The sequence below is a fragment of the Pristis pectinata genome, chromosome 4 (assembly GCF_009764475.1).
Source record: "Pristis pectinata isolate sPriPec2 chromosome 4, sPriPec2.1.pri, whole genome shotgun sequence".
Taxonomy (NCBI): Eukaryota; Metazoa; Chordata; class Chondrichthyes; order Rhinopristiformes; family Pristidae; genus Pristis; species Pristis pectinata.
The window spans coordinates 59,452,430-59,471,626 of NC_067408.1; the positions used below are offsets into that span (position 1 = coordinate 59,452,430).

Below are 19,197 nucleotides of genomic sequence, written 5' to 3' on the forward strand. Positions count from 1 at the left end.
AACAAGTATTAAGACGAGGGTTTCAGACAAAAAAGAAAGGACCTGGGAGTCCTGCGCAAGAGCTAGCCCGGGGCTGAGGGGCCGAATGGGCTGTGCGCGTCCCCGGCCCACTTCCCGCGTCTCCTTATTGGTTGGCTACAGGTCCCGAGCTCGCCTGCGCAGGAGGAGGGAGGGGGGCAGTTCTGCGCATGTGCCTTGCCGCTGTGTGAGGGTGCGGGATGGCGGTGGCGGTCTGCCGTCAGTTGACAGCTCTGGCTGCCGGCCGTTGTGGCGGCGGCGGCAGCAGCAGCAGCAGCAGCAGCAGCAGCAGCATTTGCTGCACCTGGGCCGGCATCCACCACCGAGCCAGGGTGAGTGTCGGGATCCAGACTCCCGCCGTTGGCGGCAAGGTGAAAGCGCGGCTGATGGACAGCGGGTGACATTGGTGGGCCCTGGGCGACAGGGTCTGAGCCCGTTGTCGTGTCCCAGAGTGGGATGACTGGGGCTGGCTGCAGGGTAAATGGGGCAGAGGGAATGGTGAAGTGTCACTGAGAGCTGGTACTAGGCTTGTTCTCCTGTACTACCGGCGTTCAGCTCAACGCTCTGGTTTTGCTTACCCTAAGAAAGAAAGGATGTACACATATACCTCTTCTGATGCAGGTTCTGCAGTTCTTTTTTGCTGAGCTATGGTAGTTATCATCATGGATTTTCTGCACCTCACACGCTTCTCATTGTGCATCGCAAGTAAAATGTGTAGGTGATTTCGGGTATCACCAGTGTGTTGGTCCTTGAAAGGTGAATGGAATCTTGAGACACCTGAGCTGGACTGTTCCAGTGTTTTCCTTGCTATCCTCTGATCTTCATTACACCTGGTTGGGGAATCAAAAACTAGAGGGCATAGGTTTAAGGTCAGGGGAAAGAACTTGAGGGGCAGCTTTTTCACACAGACGATGGTGTGTATGTTGAATAAGCTGCCAGTGGAAATGGTTGAGGCAGGTATAATAATGATATTTAAAAGATATTTGGTTAAGTACATGGATAGAAAAGGATTAGAGGGATATGGGTCAAATGGAACTAGCTTAGATGAGTATCTTGGTCGGCATGAGTAGTTGGGCTGAAGGACTTGTTTCCATGCTGTATAACACTGACTTTATGAAATTGTCCAGAATTCTGTGGTCTGTGTACTACTTACAGTAAGTCCGGTTTTCCTACTCAGCTCATAGTTGATCAATACCTTTGCATTTAAAATCACGAAATGTGTTAAAATCCCTCCATGGTCTGATCTCCCTCTACCTCTGTTACTGCTGCAGTCCTCTGAATGCAGTGTTTCTGCATCTTTATGTTTTCTAATCGTCCACAAACTCATTCCCTGAATTGTCAACATTTTGGGTCGAAACCCTGCCTCACTGATGCTGCTTGACCTGACGAGTTCCTCCAGCAGATTGTTGTTCCTCTCTTCCCAAACACTTGTTGAAAACCTTCTCAGATGAAGCATTTGGCCATATGTGCTGATGTGATTTGGGCAGGTTAATTGAGTGGGTTAATTTATGGCAGATGCAGTGTAATGTAGGTTATGAAATAGGCAGATTTTTATCTGAATGGTGATAGATTAGGAAAGGGAGAGGTGCACCAAGACTTGTATGACCTTGTAAGCCAGTTGATGAAAGTAAAAACTGAAAGACCTGTTTCTGTGTTGTATGACTCTATGATATGTCATTCACGTTAATGCCTGCTGCATCTGCATGCTTACTTTCATTGAGTACTAGCATTTGTTGTATGTTTTGGTAACAATGGCCTTGACAGTGAGAGAATTTGTGTGTAGGAGCAGGGATGCCTTACTGTAATTGTGGAAAGCTTTGATAAGAGTGCATCTTGAGGATTATGTGCAGTTTTAATCTCCTTTTCTGAAGGAGTTATATTCACCAGACTCATTTCCTGGGATGGATGATCAGGCTTGTATCAACTGGAGTTGAGAAGAATGAGTGGGGGACCTCAGTGAAACTTAAAATCCTGGTAGCATTCAACAGACAAGATGCAGAAAGGATGCTTTGATCGCAGGGGAGTCTGGAGCCAGGGGTCACCTGGTAAGCTATTTAGGACTGGGGTGAGGAGAAATCTCTTCATCAGAGAGTGGTGAACCTGTGACATTCTCTACCACAGAAGGAAATCAAGGCCAAATGATTAATTATATTCTATGAGTTAATGCAGGAACAGGGTACTGAATTTGGATGATCAGCCATGATACTGAATGGCAGAGCAGGCTTGAAAGGCTGAATGGTCTACTGTTTTCTATGTTTGGGATGTTTTATTACATTGAGTTGCTTCGTAAATGCAAACTCTTTATCTAACACAGTGAGATTGATTCCTTTTCTGTGACGCATTAGTTGTTTACTGTTTCAAGAAAACAATGTACCATTTCATGAAGAAAAACTTTAATGTACCTAATTCAGATTGCAACATGCAACTGACTTTTGTAGCTGTTTGAGTTCCTTCATCAGCTGACTAATTTAGTTTTTTCATAACTTTGTTTTTTAGTTTTTCTTTCATAGCTTTTTATTGTGGCCAGCAAAAAATTAAAAGCTGCTTATTAAGTCACAAAATACTCAGAAGGTGTATAGGAAGGCATGTGGGAATGCCACCATTTTCAGGTTTTCCTTAAAGTTCCACACCAGCCTGACAGTATTTTGGGAATACCTTCACCAGAAGGATTACAGCAGTTCAAAAAGTCATTCACCCCCATTCTCAAGGCGATTTCAAATCATGTGTACTGGCCTTGATGTTACCAGATGCCATATTCATGTTCAAATTGCTGTTTTCATCTAATGTAAGGAATTCTTTTTAACCAACCACTTCTAAAATATTGGCTTCAAACTTGTTTTCTCAGGTTTATTTTTCTCCTAAGTTGTAAAGTTGAAAGTACTTTCAATTTACTGAAGTGTTTCCCTTTGGTGCTGCTCCGCGTAATCTAATATCTACCAGTATCCCCTTGTTTTTATTTAATGCTAAAATAACTGAAAATAACAGGTGGCCAGCTATTCTCAAGGTCAGCGGTCATATGATGCAACATTTTGTGATGTGTTAAAGCAGTGCCCTTCTTTTAACTCTAAGTATGACCTGGTGTATAATAGTGCCGTCATCAAGTTCATTTGTGCAAGCTTGAAAGTCAAATTTGTTAAACTAATTTTTTATTCTGAGTTGTACTGTTTAGGTAGGTGCAGTAATAACTGTCAAACTCCCCCAGGCTGCATGTTATACCTGTAAATTGATTTTGATAATGATAAATATCATTTCTGAATATTAGAAGTTTTTAGTTTAAAATTTGTACAAATTATAATTTATGATTTTTTTTATTTCAAATGATTTGGTTCAAATTCTTTAGGGACATGGTGTATCTTCTGGATTGTTTTCAGTCCTTAGCTTGTGGCACAATCAACAGCAGCAAAGGAATCTTTCCTTGCATGAGTACCTAAGCATTCGATTACTGGAGGACGCTGGCATCTCTGTACCCAAGGGGAAAGTTGCCTCTACACCTGAAGAAGCATACAATGCCGCTAAAGCAATTGGTATGTTGGTAACCACTGCATTTAGTTTGAAACTATTTTTGTTTGTTTGTAAAATAGTGGTGTAAATGTGATTGATGTAAATGTGAACCTGAATGACATTTGACAACAGCCTTAAGTCTTTCACTATTGTGGAAATTTTAAAAAATTGTCAGAGAAGGTATTAGGGGTCATTGTACCAACATGTACCATCACAGAGCAATAGAATGCAAATAGTTAAAAACAAAATATTCCACAAAATGCCTACTAGGCTGGTCAACAATTGCAAAAACAAATTTTGTTGCATATTAGTTTGTATATCTCATCAAGAATGTCTAAAAGTCAACTGCACTGATTAGAACTGAATAAAAATATTTAAGTGAGTCCTTCAACCTCAAGTGAACGACTTTGCGGTGTCATGGATTTTGACACTGACAGAAGCGCTACAGAATAAAGTGAAAGTTTCCTAAACTTGATTTCCCCTTCATGATTTTGCAGCAGTAGATTAAATATGATGCTAAATTAACTGCTTTGCTGCTCTTGCCTGATTTGATTTAATTTTATTAAGTTGTCTGAATCCATTTAGAAGGATAATTCTGCATAGTGCTGAGTAAACTTTGTAAATAATTTAGATTTTTGTTGACACCCTAAACGAATTGGGTTAAAATAATCTGTAACAGTTTGAATCTAACTCAAAGTCAGTTAAGATAACGCTGCAAAAAATATGACCTCAACCAGTGTTTGAAGCACAATAACTGGTGATGATTTGGCCCGGAAAATGATAGTTATTAACATATATCTCTGTACCCTCCCCAGAAGTCAAAAAGGCAAAGGCCACCAAAAGAACCTTGAGATAATAGCTTTCTTGTCAAAAGAATTTTATATACATAGAATGCTGCTCAGTGCATTTTCAGTGGAATTTCACTTTTATCCTTATGTTTATACTGATCAAATTATGCATTTCAGAAACATTTGTCATGATTTAGATACCTTCGTACAAAGAGGAACAATATAATAATTTGAATTTATCCATGAAAACATTTAACTTCAGCAAAACTATATTATGCAGATATTTATAAGATGTTTTACTTAGGTTAACAAACAATGGTGCAATGGTTTGTATTATTCTCACCTATGAGAAAACGTAAAATTAAAAAAAATATATTGTTTATGCCAGGTTTTGCAATATACCTGTAACTCCTGTGCTCTCACCTGCTGTTCCCAACCCCCCTGCCCTCCCACAACTAGCTCTGAAAATCAGTCTACCATATGACCTGAGACAGGTGTGTGTCCAGGCAGTTGCAAAGAAGCAGCAGTTGGAGAGAGTAGGGCTGCAATCTGAAACACCTTTCTCTCATCATAGAAGCTACCTGATTTGAGTATTTTCAGGATTGTGTTTTACTTTTAGATTTCCAGCATGTACAGTGCTTTTCTCTTGAAACTTTTTTTTAGGTTGCTTCTCTTCTGGGGATTTAGAGAGGTGATGGGTATGGCGTAGAGGAAATGGGAAAGGTTAGCGAAAGAATAGAAGGGCAATAAAAAAAACATTTTTTGTTCTTCTTGGCTTAGTGCTAGCATCTTATTTTCTGAGTAAGAAGGTGCTGGGTTAAAGTCCCACTGTGGATTCTAGGACATGGATTGGTCTCAGTACTTGGAATGCTTCGTTTTTGGCAGTGTTATCATTGGTGTGAATTAATAAGATTCCTCAACAATATTATAGTAGGAGGAGTGAGGTCACCCAACTGCACAAAGGTTTCTGCTCATTTGAATCCCCTCCCCCTCCCACTGATGATTCGAAATCGATGATCTCTTATTTTTGACTCCCATCCAAATGAAACAGTCTTTCCCTGATAGGTATATCAAAACTCTTAGTTTTGTTTTCTGGGCAAAATGATAGTTGTATTGCCTGGTCAGTATGCACTTTGGGAAGTTGTGAAGACAAGGAAAAACTATTCTGGAAATGCAAATTATTTATCTGTTTCATCACTTGGTGCACATTATGTGTGTTGGATCAATTTCAAGATGTGCAATCAATAACCAAATTTCAATTTAAATTGTAAACAAGATAAAGTAATTCCTGGCTTGGGTCATGGTTATTTTGAACTTGCAAGCAATTTGCTCACAGTACAGTTTTACCTGTGGGAGAGTCGAATTCGTAATGTTAGAGTGAATGACCTTGCATTTATTTACTTTTAGGCTATCCAACTTAATGCCAGTGAGTATAAAGTGCGATAAGAAGTGATTCTTTAGTTAATGTGTATTTTACATATCAACAACTGGACCAATTGCATTGTATTGAAAACAGAAAACCATGATTTTAATGAAAGAACGCACCTGAAAAGTCTTTTCATTCAGGCTTAGTTTGCTGTGTGATTTGGAAAGTTTAGGATTCAACCTTAATTCCAAAGGCTTGAATACTGAATGAACTTGACTGAGTGGTATGCTATTGTACACGTTGTCTGTAAAATTGGACATTAAGTATTGAATTGGGGGTTTGTTTGTACCATCGGATGGATATAAAAAGATGTCCAGTTTGAGGGGCAGGGGAATCTTTCAAGTGCCTTTAAAACTTTTGTCCCTAATCCAACAAAAATCAGTAACTGATCAGTGAATTTATTGTGTACAAACTAGCTGTTGTCTCCATTATAATGGAAGGAAATACGGTAATGGTTCATTATCTTCAAAGTGCTTTGAGGTAATCTTTGAATGTCCAAGTCTGTATTACAGATGATTTTATCCTATGTATTTCCAATCATTTGTTTTTGTTTGTGGCTCTCAGAGAAATTCTAACAATCAGCCTGCTTGGTTGATACAGACTAGAATTTTAATAAGAAATTAACAACCTTAAATGTAACATGAGGAAAAGAAGCAGGAGCTGACCATTGTTGCAGCTCTCCCATTCAATAAGATGATAGCTAATTTTGTGCAACACACAAAATGTTGGAGGAATTCAGCAGGTCAAGCAACAGTTTTGGAGGGAAATAGACAGTCATTGTTTCAGGTTGAGACCCTTCATCAGGACTGGAAAGTATGTAAAGGTGGGGGGAAGGGGTGGAGCAAGAGATAGTGGGTGAAAGATGGATACAGATGAAAGGAGGGTGATAGGCAAGTGAGAGGGGGGAGAGTGGGAATAATGTAAGAAGTTGGGAGGAGATGGGTGGGAAGTGATAAAGGACTGAAGAAGATGGAATCTGATAAGAGAGGACAGTGGACCATGGAATAAAAGGCAGGAGGTGAGGTGGGGGAGGGGAAAGAGAAGGGGTGATGGGGCCGGAGAGATAAGAAAAAAAGGGGGACAGGGGAGTGGTTACTGGAAGTTGAAACGTCAACTGTCCATTTCCCTCCATAGATGCAGCCTGACCCACTGAATTCCTCCAGCATTTTGTGTGTTGCTCTAGATTTCCAGTATCTACAGTCTCACTTGTGTCTTCATGGCAAATTTTGTACCTACATGGCCACTTTCCTACACTGAACTAATATTTAAAGTACAGAACGGATTACCTAGGGGAATCTTTTTTTATTATTTGTGAAGTTACAGCAAGACCAGTCACTTCCAAGTTGCTATTGTAATGATGTCTGCCAGTAGAAAACATTTTTCCTAGTATCTTCTCCATGTTGGTCCAAAACAAAGTTTTGAAGGAATGGCATTTTAGCATCACCCTAGTGTCAGAAATTGTGGGTTCAAGCCACACTGCATAGATTTGAAACCATAATCTAGGTCCACAACAATATTGAGGAAATTCTGAACTGTCAGACTTGCCTTCAAAACTCCAGGTGAACATAAAAGAACCCAAGACACCAAAGAGTAGAGAAGATTTCCCCAAGTCCTGCCCAATATTTATCTCTCAACCAAAATCACAAAGGCAATACCTGACCATTACCACAGTACTGTTGTGGGAGATGGCAGTGTGCATTACTCTTGTATTTCCTAGGTCACAGTATTAGATTCTAAAAGTACAATGCCTAGGAATTGAAGTTTGCCCCTATTTGCTGCACTAATCGTATGCTGCGCATAATATAAGCACTCAGTGGATTTCCAGAGAAACCTTGAGTAATGAATCAAAAATACGTTAATGTAGCAATATGGTATTTTGCACAGATTGATGTGCAAAAATGGAATCTTGGATTCCTGTTGTGAGTTTTGCTGTGCAGACTTAAAAACTTGCTGTGGATGACTATAAAAAGATTAAGAATACTTTTAAGAGGGAAATCAGGTGGGCAAAGAGAGGGTATGAGATGGATCTGGTGTAAGGTTAAGGAAAATCTCAAGAGGTTCTCTACCTATGTTAAAAGTAAAAGGGTGGCCAGGGAGAGAGTACATCCCCTTAGAGATCAGCAGGGCCGCCTGTGTCCCAAGCTGCAGGAGATGGGTGGGATTTTTAATGAATATTTCTCCTCTGAGGAGGAAATCATAGTTGCTCAAGAGATAAGGGAAACTAGTGGAGATATTTTGGAGAGCATTCATATTACCAGGGAGGAGGTATTTGCAGCCTTACAGTGCATTTAGGTGGATAAATCCCCAGGGCCTGACTGAGTACATCCTTGGACTTTGTGGGAGGCTAGAAGAGAAATTGCAAAGGCCCGAGGAGAAATTGCAGAGGCCTTGTGGAGATTTTTGCTTCATCGTTAGCCACTGGTGAAGTTCTCGAAGACTGGAAGGTGACTAATGTTGTTCTGTTCTCTAAGGAAGGTAACAAGGACAAACCAGCGAACTAGAGGCTGGTCAGCCCGACGCCAGTAGTGGGGAATTTACTGGAGAAAATTCTGAGGGACAGGATCTACCAGCATTTGGATAGACAGAGTCTGATTAGGAGGAGTCAGCATGACTTTGTGCGTGGAAAGTCGTGCTTGACAAATCTTTTAGAGTATTTTGAACAGATAACCAAAAATGGTGGATGAGGGTAGGACAGTGGATGAAGTCTATTTGGACTGGAGGCCGGTGACTAGTGGTGTGCCACAGGGGTCAGTGTTGGGACCATTGTTATTTGTTATTTATATAAATGATTTGGATGCAAGTGCACAAGACTTGATCAGTAAGTTTGCGCATGACACAAAGCTAGGATGTGTTGTTGATAGTGAAGAAAGTTTTCATGGATTACAGGGGGCTCTTGATCAGTTAGGGAACTGGGCCGAGGAGTGGCAAATGAATTTTAATACAGATAAATATTGAATTTTGGAAAGTTAAGCCATCGTAGAACTTGTACTATGAATGGTTGGGCACTAGGGAGTGTAATGGAACAGAGGGGTCTAGGAGTAGAAGTGCATAGTTCATTGAAAGCAGTGTCACAAGTAGACAGGGTGGTGAAAAAGGCATTAAGCGTGCTGGCCTTCATCAGTCAGGGTGTTGAGTAAAGGAGTTGGGATGTTATGTTGCAGTTGTCGAAGTAGTTGGTGAGACCGCACTTGGAGTACTGTGTACAGTTTTGGTCACCCTGTTATAGGAAAGATGTAGTTAAACTGGAAAGAGTGCAAAAAGGATTTACAAGGATGTTGCCAGGACTGGAGGGCCTGAGTTACAGCGAGAGGTTAGCCAGGCTAGGTCTTTATTCCTTGGAGAGTAGGAGAATGAGGGGTGATCTTATGGAGGTTTATAAAATCATGAGGGGTGTAGATAAGGTGGATGGTAGCAGTCTTTTCCCTTTGAAACAAAGTTACCATCAGTAAGAATAATAGAAAATGCTGGAAACGCAGCAGCTCAGGCAACAAATGTAGAAAGACAAACTGAGTTGAGCAAACAGGAGGGAGAAACCTATTTAGCCCCTTCTTTGCCATTGTATCATTTGTGTAATTTTTCCATGTCACCATTAGTATGAATGATAGAGAGTAGAAACAGACACTTGCCTTCACACTCTGGGCACTTCTATGCTCAGAGACAGGACTCTGAACACATAAATCAGTGTGGGCAATCGTGCTGACCATCTGAGCTGCAGGAAAATTTTGTTCCACAATAATCAGTAGTCTTGTGGTCAATGATTTGATTAGTCATGCCAGTTATACCTGATGAACTTCAGCAGAGGATAGGATAAGCAGTGGGCAAGAGATGGAGCTAAGCAATCTCATAATAATCAGATCGGAGCTTTGCCATATACATTTGTGGATGAAGTATAACAGTTAAACAGCTAATCACCATGACCAGTCCTCCTTCGTTGATAACAGAGCCCAACACGTGTGCAAGAATAAACGTGAAGATTCAGCAACCATCTTCAGCCAGAAGCGTTTAGTGATCTGTCTCAGTAGCCAGTGTTCATCTAATTTGTTTCACTCAAAGTCCAAGTGCACTGGATACAACTAACGCCATGAGACTAAACAACATCTGACTAGTAAGGCTAAAGATGTGCTTCAAAACAAGCTACTAGGAAGGCTTGAGGAGAATGGTTTTGTGTCCGGATATACAGAGTGTTTTGTATGATCAAATTTAACCTGTAAATCATTGAGTATCCTCATAAACAATCTGATGTGATTAGAAGAGATCAATCGGGGTAGCCCCAAAGTTGGTTAAAAAAAAATTGCATATTTATCTCTTCAACCTCTTTCTGTATCAAATGCCTGATTCTTTTTTGAGTTGTCAGTTGGAATGCTTCTCTTGGTTCCTTGATAATTAGCAACTACTATGTACAACCTTTAAGTCTAACTTATTTATTCCTGCAGAAGCTAAATACTGTAATTCTGGAAATCTGACCCCCACCCACAGGAAATGCCTGCAGTACTTAGCAGGTAAAGAAAAAAGGCTGAAATTCTCCTCAGATGCTGTTTGACCTGCAGAGTATTTGCAGTATTTTCTTTCTATTTTAATTGTGCTTCCTTGTTGCAGTTTGAGTCTGTCCCCCACCACAGAGGGAGTTATTATAAAAATGTTATTAGATTTATTTTTATCAGAGTCTCTTTGAATTTTGAATGCCTCTAAGCTCCAGTAGCCTTATTTCTCCAATATAAATATTTAAAGTTGGCAGCAACCTTCTAGACCTTTTCATGCTTAATCTAAGATATTGATTTAGGTATCCTTCACTGGCCAGTACCTCTGCCTCTACTCTGAAAAGATGGCCAAAACTCTGCAGCATGTTCAAGGTGGGCTGAACTATTGATTCATATGATGGAGATTTGTCTTCACATGCTGCTGTTGCATACTATACCAGTACATTCTCTGATTTTTTTTTTTGTGCTGTTACGTAGCTCAATGTTGGTATTTATCGTCAAAGATGTAGTGCAAGATTTCAGCCTGTATTAATGAGTGAGCTAGATGCATTTTGACACCTGTTGGTCCTCTCTGCCAAGTAGGTAAGCGAATATTCAGCCCAGGGTAGCTTATAAGTAATTCAGCACTTTTTGAGCCTGTACATACAACCTTTTATTCTGTACCACAGGTTCAAGGGATCTTGTTGTAAAGGCACAGGTTTTGGCTGGTGGCAGAGGAAAAGGGACATTTGAAGGAGGTCTGAAAGGAGGAGTTCAAATTGTTTATTCGTAAGTATTTTAAAACAGATCACAGTTGTTTTTTCATCCCTCTAGCATACATTTAAGGTGTTGGGTGTAGAATCTTTTGTTTTTCTATACATGCTAAAAGAGCTGTCTACCTTTAGTGATATTTGGATGAGTTTTAAATGTATGTGATTTGAAAGAAATAGAGACAATTCCTTGCTCCCAACCTAAATATTCTACTAAGTCCATATTGAGCTGTACTGTTGACTTTTGATCAGGTACCTTTTCTGATTCCAATCCTGAATCTTGTTGTGCTGGTAGTTAGTAACATTGCCTTCTATTTTGATTTGCACACATGAAAGCTTCATCTACTGTGCTGTTATCCAAATTGTTAATGAATTTATATATTATGTACATATAATAAATCATAAGTAGCAAATCAAAGGTTTGGTTCCCGATGAACCGATGTTTATCTTTCTTCTAGCCTGGAAATGTTCCATTTAACAATACTTCCTATTCAGTTTTTAAGTTGCCTATTCTGTTATCACCAGACACAGTGTAAATCACACATGATTACTTTCAGAAACCTTGTGTAAGCTGTATTTACATTTTTAAATTAAATTTTAAATTTAAAAAAAAATTATTTACAGCGTAGTTACAGGCCCTTCCGGCCCAACGAGTCCACGCCGCCCATTTTAAACCCCAAATTAACCTACCCATATGTCTTTAGAATGTGGGAGGAAACCGCAGCACCTGGTGGAAACCCACGCAGACACGGGAGAATGTACAAACTCCTTACAGACAGCAACGGGAATCAAACCCCGATCGCTGGCGCTGTAATAGCGTCGTGCTAACCGCTACGCTACTGTGCTGCCCATTCTGATGAGAATTGTATTCTGATGGAATATGTTTATCTTGAGCTTTGATAGCCCTTTTGAACATGGTTCATTGTACTCTGACATTTTTTTCCCTTTTCCCTCCCTTCTATTCTCCTTCCTACACAATTAGCTTTCTTAAATTCATAACTTTGCCTTCCTACTATTTCTGTTGGCTAATTCTAAATATTGTATCACATTCTCTCTTTACTACAAGTTCTCATATCTGCTCTATTTCATTTCCCTTAACTAGATCCAGAAGTATAGCCTCCCTTGTTGGGCATATTAGATCAGAAAGGCATCTGCAAAAATCCCATTTCCTTTCATCCACTAGGTATTATTTGGGGCTACCTGAAATCCCACGTGATTATCGTTTAGCATATTAACTAATTTCACTTCTGTCTATTTTTCTCACTTCTCTTCCTTGCCTCCATTTGGTGATCTGTTATGATGCAGCCCTTCTGAATCTTAACCTCAGTTTTCTGTTTCTTTGTAAATTAATTTCTGCCACAGATTTATATGCTGCCAAGATTTATGAATTGTATTTTGGGTGGTGTTATTATAAGCAATTGGTAAGGATAGGCAGCAACACCTCCGCCACAATTATCCTCAACACTGGTGTCCGCAAGGCTGTGTCCTCAGCCCCCTACATTACGCCTATAAACTCACGACTGTGTGCCCAGATTCTACTCTTGCCTCCATCTACAAGTTTGCAGATGACACCACTCTCGTGGGCTGGATCTTGAACAAGGATGCAACGGATTACAGAAGAGAGATAGAGAGCCTATAGTGGCATGGTTCCCTCAATGGCAACAAAACAAAAAGAGCTGGTCATTGACTTCAGGAAGTGGGGTGGAGTACACGGCTCTTTATGTATGAGATGGTGATAGCTGAGAGCTTCAAGTTCCTTGGTAAATATCACCAAAAGCTTGTCTTGGTCCTACCATATGGACGCTGTGGCCAAGAAAGCACACCAGCACCTCTGCTTCCTCAGAAGGCTAAGGAAATCCTGCATGTCCCTGATGACCATCTCCAGTTTTTATAGATGCACCACAGAGGGCACCCTATCCAGATGTATCACAGCATGGTCTGGCAACTGCTTTGCTCAAGTGAGCAAGAAATTGTAGAGAGTTGTGAACACAGACCAGTCTATCCCCTCCATTGACTCTGTCTACAGTTCCCGCTGCCTTGGGAAAGCAGCCAACGTAATCAAAGACCACTCCCACCCTTCTCATTCTCTCTTCCCCCCCCATTGGGCAGAAGATACAAAAGCTTGAAAACATGCACCACCGGGCTCAAAGGCAGCTTCTATTCCACTGTTATAAAACCCTTGAATGGACCTCTTGTACAATAAAGATGAACTCTTGATCTCTCAATCTACCTCATCATGGCCATTGCACCTTATTGTCTACAGGCACTGCACTTTCTCTGTATCTGTAACACTATATTCTGCATTCTGTTATTGCTTTTCTCAATGTACTTATTTTTGGAATGATCTGTCTAGATCACATAAAAACAACAGGTTTTCACTGTATCTCAGTACATGTGACAATAATTTATCAATTACCAAGTCTGGAATGCATAAATTTTATTAATCATGCTGTTTCTATTGGAGTAAAAGTGATGAAGCAGTCCAGTCTTCATCTTTGAGGATGATGCATTATGTGAATGTTCAGGCTCACCTTTTCTGTAATCCCATACAACTACCCCTCTCTCCCACACCTGTGATCATGCCCTGTTAATTTGTCACCCCAGGCTCTGGCCTTCTGCTGCTAGCCTTCAATTAGTTAATCTGGCTGGTTGCTTGGAAGAAGATTGGATATAAAAGTGAAAAGGAGGGTCTGCTGTTAAAGTCTTCAGCAGCTTTGCATTCTTGGGTTCCTCTGATATCCCAAACCTGCCTTTACCAGAGACTTTTGTTTGAGCAGTGTAGGTATAAAGGAGAAAAATCACTTTGTCAGGTATTCTATTTTAAAAAGAACTACAGAGTTTTTATCTTATTCATTCTGTGGAGTTCTGAAGATATCTTATCAATATTGAGTATGTTTGTACAATCTTCCTGAACATATTGCAATGAAAGATGTTAATTGATGTCTTTCTTCCCAGTCCAGAGCAAGCCCGGGATATTACTTCCCAAATGATTGGAAAGAAGTTATTTACCAAGCAAACAGGTGCAAAAGGAAGAATATGCAACAAGGTATTGATCTGTGAGCGAAGGTACCCCAGAAAAGAATATTACTTTGCAATAACATTGGAAAGGACATTTCAGGTGAGCAGATGGCCAAGACTGTTACAAAAAATCTGGTGAATTTTCTTGCTGTAGTGCTTCATTCACATAAATTTTCTGGTTACGGAATTTATACGGTTATGGAAGCTAGGGAATTCAGGGAAGACAATACTATTGTCTTGGAACATATCCACATTACAAAAGAGGAGGAGCTGCAGGTCTTGAAACACATAAAGGGGGATAAATCCCTGGGGCCTGACCGAGTATATTCTAAGACATTGTGGGAAGGTATGGAAGAAATTGCTGGGGCCCTGGCAGAGATATAAGTATCATCATTAGTCACGGGTGAGGTACCAGAAGATTGGAGGGTGGCTAATGTTGTGCCTTTATTTAAGAAAGGCTGCAAGGACAAGCCAGGAAACTACAGGCTGGTGAGCCTTGCATCTGTGGTGGGAAAGTTACTGGAGCGGATTCTGAGAGACAGGATCTACCTGCGTTTGGAAAGGCAAGGACTGATTAGGGATAGTCAGCATGTCTTTGTGCGCGGGAGATTATGTCTCACAAATTTGATTCAGTTTTTTGAAGAGGTGACCAAGAGGATTGACAAGGGCAGGGCAGTAGACGTTGTCTACATGGAATTTAGCAAGGTCTTTTACCAGATTCCGCATGACAGGGTGGTCAGGAAGATTGGATCACATGGGATCCAGGGTGAGCAAGCCAATTGAGTACAAAATTGGCTTGGTGGAATGTGTCAGAGGATGGTGGTGGAGGTTTGTTTTTCAGATTGGAAGCCTGTGACTAGCAGTGTGCTGCAGGGATTGGTGCTGGGTCCTCTGCTATTTGTCATCCATATTAATGATTTGGATGAGAATGTAGTTGACGTGGTTAGTTTGCAAATGACACCAAAATTGTTGGTATAGCAGACAGTGAAAAAGGTTATTTAAGATTACAACAGGGAAAGTGGGCCCAGAAATGGCAGATGGAATTTAACTGGGACAGATGTGAAGTGATGCATTTTGGTAAATTAAAGTAGGGTAGGACTTGCACCGTAAATGGCAAGACCCTGGAGGGTGTTGTAGAGCAAAATGATCTAGAGGTACAAGTACATAGTTACCTGAAAGTGGAGACACAGACTGGGTTGTGAAGGCATTTGGCACATTGGCCAGGGCATTGAGTACAGGAGTTGGGAAGTCATGTTACAACTGTACAAGTCATTGATGAAACCAAGCTTGGAGTATTGTGTGCAATTCTGGTTGCCTAGCTATACAAAGGATATGATTAAGCAAGAGAGGATGCAGAAACTATTCATGAGAATGTTACCAGGACTGGAGGGCTTGAGTTATATGGAGAGACTGGATAGGCTAAGACTTTTTTTTCCCTGGCATGTAGGAGGTTGAGGGGTGATTTCATAGAGGTTTATAAAATCATGAGGGGCATAGATAAGGTGAATGGTCGCAGTCTTTTTCCTAGGGTAGGGGTGTCTAAAATTAGAAGGCATAGGTTTAAGGTGAGAGGGGAAGAATTTAGAAGGGACCTCAGAGGAAACTTCTTTACACAGAGAATGGTGGGTGTATGGAACAAACTGCCCAAGGAAGTGTTGAGGTGGGTACAGTTACAACATTTAAAAGATATTTGGACAGGTTCATGGATAGGAAAGGTTTAGAGGGATACAGGCCAATGGGACTAGTTCAGGAAGGCACATTTATCACCATGGATGAGTTGTTTCCGTGCTGTATAGCCATAAAGGTGTCGGTTTAACCCATTGGCTCCAATCCCATCAGTCCCATTTTCCTCTCCTTATTTTCCTATACACCAACAACTTTCTACCCCCCCCCCCCCCCCCCCCACTCTCTCATATGCCCAGTTTTATGCTTGCTGACAATCCAATTTCCTGGACACGAAACAGTCTTTGTTATATTCCTCCACCATGGTTGCCTTTCTTTTGAAGGCATTCTTCACTTTCCAACTTTCTCCCTGTGGATTTAGAGAACAATATCTGAAATTGATATTTAACTGTTCCTGATCTGTTATTTCTTGAGGCTAACATTTTTAACAATTTTTTATATAATGAACTTTTTAATGTAAAGGAGGGGGGAAAATACCACAGATACAGGAGAATAAATTGGAAAGCAAGATTATGATTTTGATTGTTTAAAGCACGTTGTCAGTGCTGTGAGGTAGTTGCTGTTTATATTTCCTGACCCATTCAAATGCACTGTAGTTAACTTTGCTTGTTCTGAACATTTTCTATGTTCCTATGATTGCTTTGGTCAAAAAGAATGTGGTTTTGCATAGGTGAGATTTCATAGCTTTAAAATTATTAAAGGTTTTGAGAGAAAATAAGAATAGATTATTGTACCAGCTGGTCATTTGGGAACAAAGATGTTACCCTTCATTAAAAGAATCATGAGAAAAATCAAGCAAAAAATGAAAAGAATCCTGTAATAAAGGAAAAATATTGCAGATACTGTACATCTGAAATTTAAAAACAAACAGAAATTGTAAATGTATGCAATCCTTGACCCAAGAGGTTCAGTTGCTGAGTACATTCAATCATGGATTTTTTAGATATCAAGGGAAAAGAGACACTGAAGTAAAAGATTAAGCATCATCTTGTTGATTGGTGGAGTGGGCTGAGTGGTAGAATGGATTACTTCTATTTCTTATGTTATGTGATGTCCAAGTCCCGATATTGTACCGCTGGAAGGGAACAGCAGATATCCATCTCCTGTGTTGCCCTTTTAGTTGGTCAACATTGTGGATTCGTGAAGTTAATTTGAAGAAGTCTGCTGTACAGTTGCTGCAGTACATTTTGTGGATGGTATATACTGCACTGATGCTCTACCAGTGATGGAGGAGTGAATGTGCAGAGTGGTAGATAGTGTGCCAGTCAAGCAGGCTGTTTGTCCTGAATGGTGTCAAGTTTGACTGTAGGTGCTGTACCTTTTCAGGCAAATGGAATGCATTCTATCACACTTCTAATTGTACCTAGTGGATTACAGAAAAACTTTGGAGAGTCAGGATGTGAGTTACTCATGACAGAATATTCAGACTCTGACTGTCGCCACATTATCTGTAAACTTGTCAACACTGGCACCCACCAGTCCCATAGTATTGATGGTGGGGATCTCCTGAAGTGGTAATACTATTGAATATCAAGGAGAAGTGGTTAAACTGTCTGTTAACAGATGATTATTCTTTAGTATTTAAGTACCACAAATGTTACTTTACACTTGTGCCTCAATATTATCTCGGTTTTTTTGCATGGTCACAGACTGCGTCATTATCTGAGTAGTTCCAACTCTGAACATTGTGCAACCATCAGCAAGCCTCCTCACTTCTGACCCAATGATGGCAAGGAGTCATTGATAAAGAGGGCCCAAGGGACCTGCTTACGGAACTTGTGCGACGTGTCCTAGGGGCTAAGTTGTTGGATCGCCAACTGAAGCTCTCTTTATTTGTGCTACATATGACTCCAACTAATGGAGAATTTTGCCCTTGATTCCCTCTTGCCTTCAATTTTAGCAAGGGTGCATTGATGTTAAACTCAGTGCATTGCTACTTCAGTGTCATATTTACTTCACCTCTGCAATGTAACTTTCATAGAGTCAGCCAGCACAGAAACAGGCCATTCGGCCCACCACATCTACGCTGACAAGTGTTCACTCATCCGTATAAATCCCATCATCCAGCACTTGCCTCGTAGCCTTGTGTGCCTAGACAATTCAAGAGCTCATCTAGGCACCACTTAAATGCTGTCAGCGAATCTGCTTCCACGTCTCTCTGTGGGACTCTTGTGTCTATGAAAGGACAAGGTCTGAAGGCATGTGTATGTGGTCGCACCCAAGTGTAACATGAAGTTACTTACAAGTGCTGTTTGATAGTGATGAAGGAATTGTCAATTGTGCTTTGATGATTTGTAGGTAGACCACCTGAACAATAGTAGGCTGACTTAGTCTTGTGTCATTATAGACAGAACAAACCAATTCAGTTTTTCACTTTGTCAAGCATATGCCATTGTTATAACCACTGCAATAATGTGGCCAGTAGTTTAGTTAATTTTAGATCACATTTTCAGCAATACAGCCAGAATGTTATTGGGCATCCAGCTAATTACACTGGAAAAATAGTTGTTTATTCATCAGATAAAATTAGTTATATGATATTATTACAGCATGGAAACAGGCCCTTTAATCCACCAAGTCCTTGTTGACTATCAAGCACCCCTTTTTTACACTAATGCTATGTGAACCCATTCTATTCTCCCCACAGGAATTAGCTGAATTGACTATCTCTGTTGAAGGTGGGGTCCTGAAGAGGAGCCTGAGATTAATTATTTATCTTATGGGTGAAGACCTTTGCAGATATTTTCAGCTTTTATGATGGGCCCCCAAACCAGAGAGAACAGGGATACTTATGAAGTCGCCTCCTTCAGTTTAATTCAAAGTTGAGTTTATTGTCACATGCACAAGTACGTGTATGCAGATGTGCAATGAAAAACTTGCTTGCAGCAGCATCACAGGCACAAAGCATCGCATAAGCAGCATTCACAAGATAAACATAAATTAAACACAATTTTTACAAGAAAGAACACAATTAGAACAAAAAAAAACAAATTTCATTGTAGTGCCAAGTGATCGAAGTGGTTATCGTGTTGCTAAACTCCTAGTGATTACGGTTGTGCTGGTTGGTTCAAGAACCGAGTTGTTTGTGATTGGCTGTACCAGCACTTGGAGCCATTCCAATGGAGGGGGTCCTGTGCCATCCCTGTGGTGTGCACCCTGAGGTGGGTCTTTTGCGTCAGCTAACTGAATAAGCTCTTTTTAAACTTTATTCTTATACATGTGTCTAGGATCTGGGTGTCACTGGCAAGGTAGTCATTTATTGTCCTTCCCTAATTGCCCTCAGGAAGATGGTGCTGAGCCACTGCCTTGAACTGCTACTGTCCTTCTGGTGAAGGTGCTCCCACAGTGCTATTATGGGGGAGTTCCAAAATTTAGTGACAACTAAGGGCCAACAGTATATTTCCCGGTCTAAGTGGTGTATGATTTGAGGGAAAGCTGCTGGTGGTGGTGTTCCCTTGTGCCTCAAGCCCTTTGTCCATGCTCCAATTAACAGCTTAATGAAGTTCAACACATCCACATCAACAGTGCAGTAGGAC

At 40.6% G+C, this 19,197-nt stretch overlaps 1 protein-coding gene across 1 annotated transcript in view; it reads left to right on the forward strand.

Annotated features, from left to right (window-relative positions):
• The first annotated feature begins 218 nt into the window (after nucleotides 1-218).
• Nucleotides 219-19,197, forward strand: part of LOC127569519 (succinate--CoA ligase [ADP-forming] subunit beta, mitochondrial-like) — an 83,229-nt gene continuing 64,250 nt past the window's right edge. Inside the window, exons 1-4 of the mRNA XM_052014242.1 lie at nucleotides 219-350; nucleotides 3,359-3,542; nucleotides 10,880-10,979; nucleotides 13,916-14,078. Of these exons, the coding sequence (XP_051870202.1) occupies nucleotides 219-350; nucleotides 3,359-3,542; nucleotides 10,880-10,979; nucleotides 13,916-14,078 (579 nt within the window). The remainder of the gene's footprint in view (nucleotides 351-3,358; nucleotides 3,543-10,879; nucleotides 10,980-13,915; nucleotides 14,079-19,197) is intronic.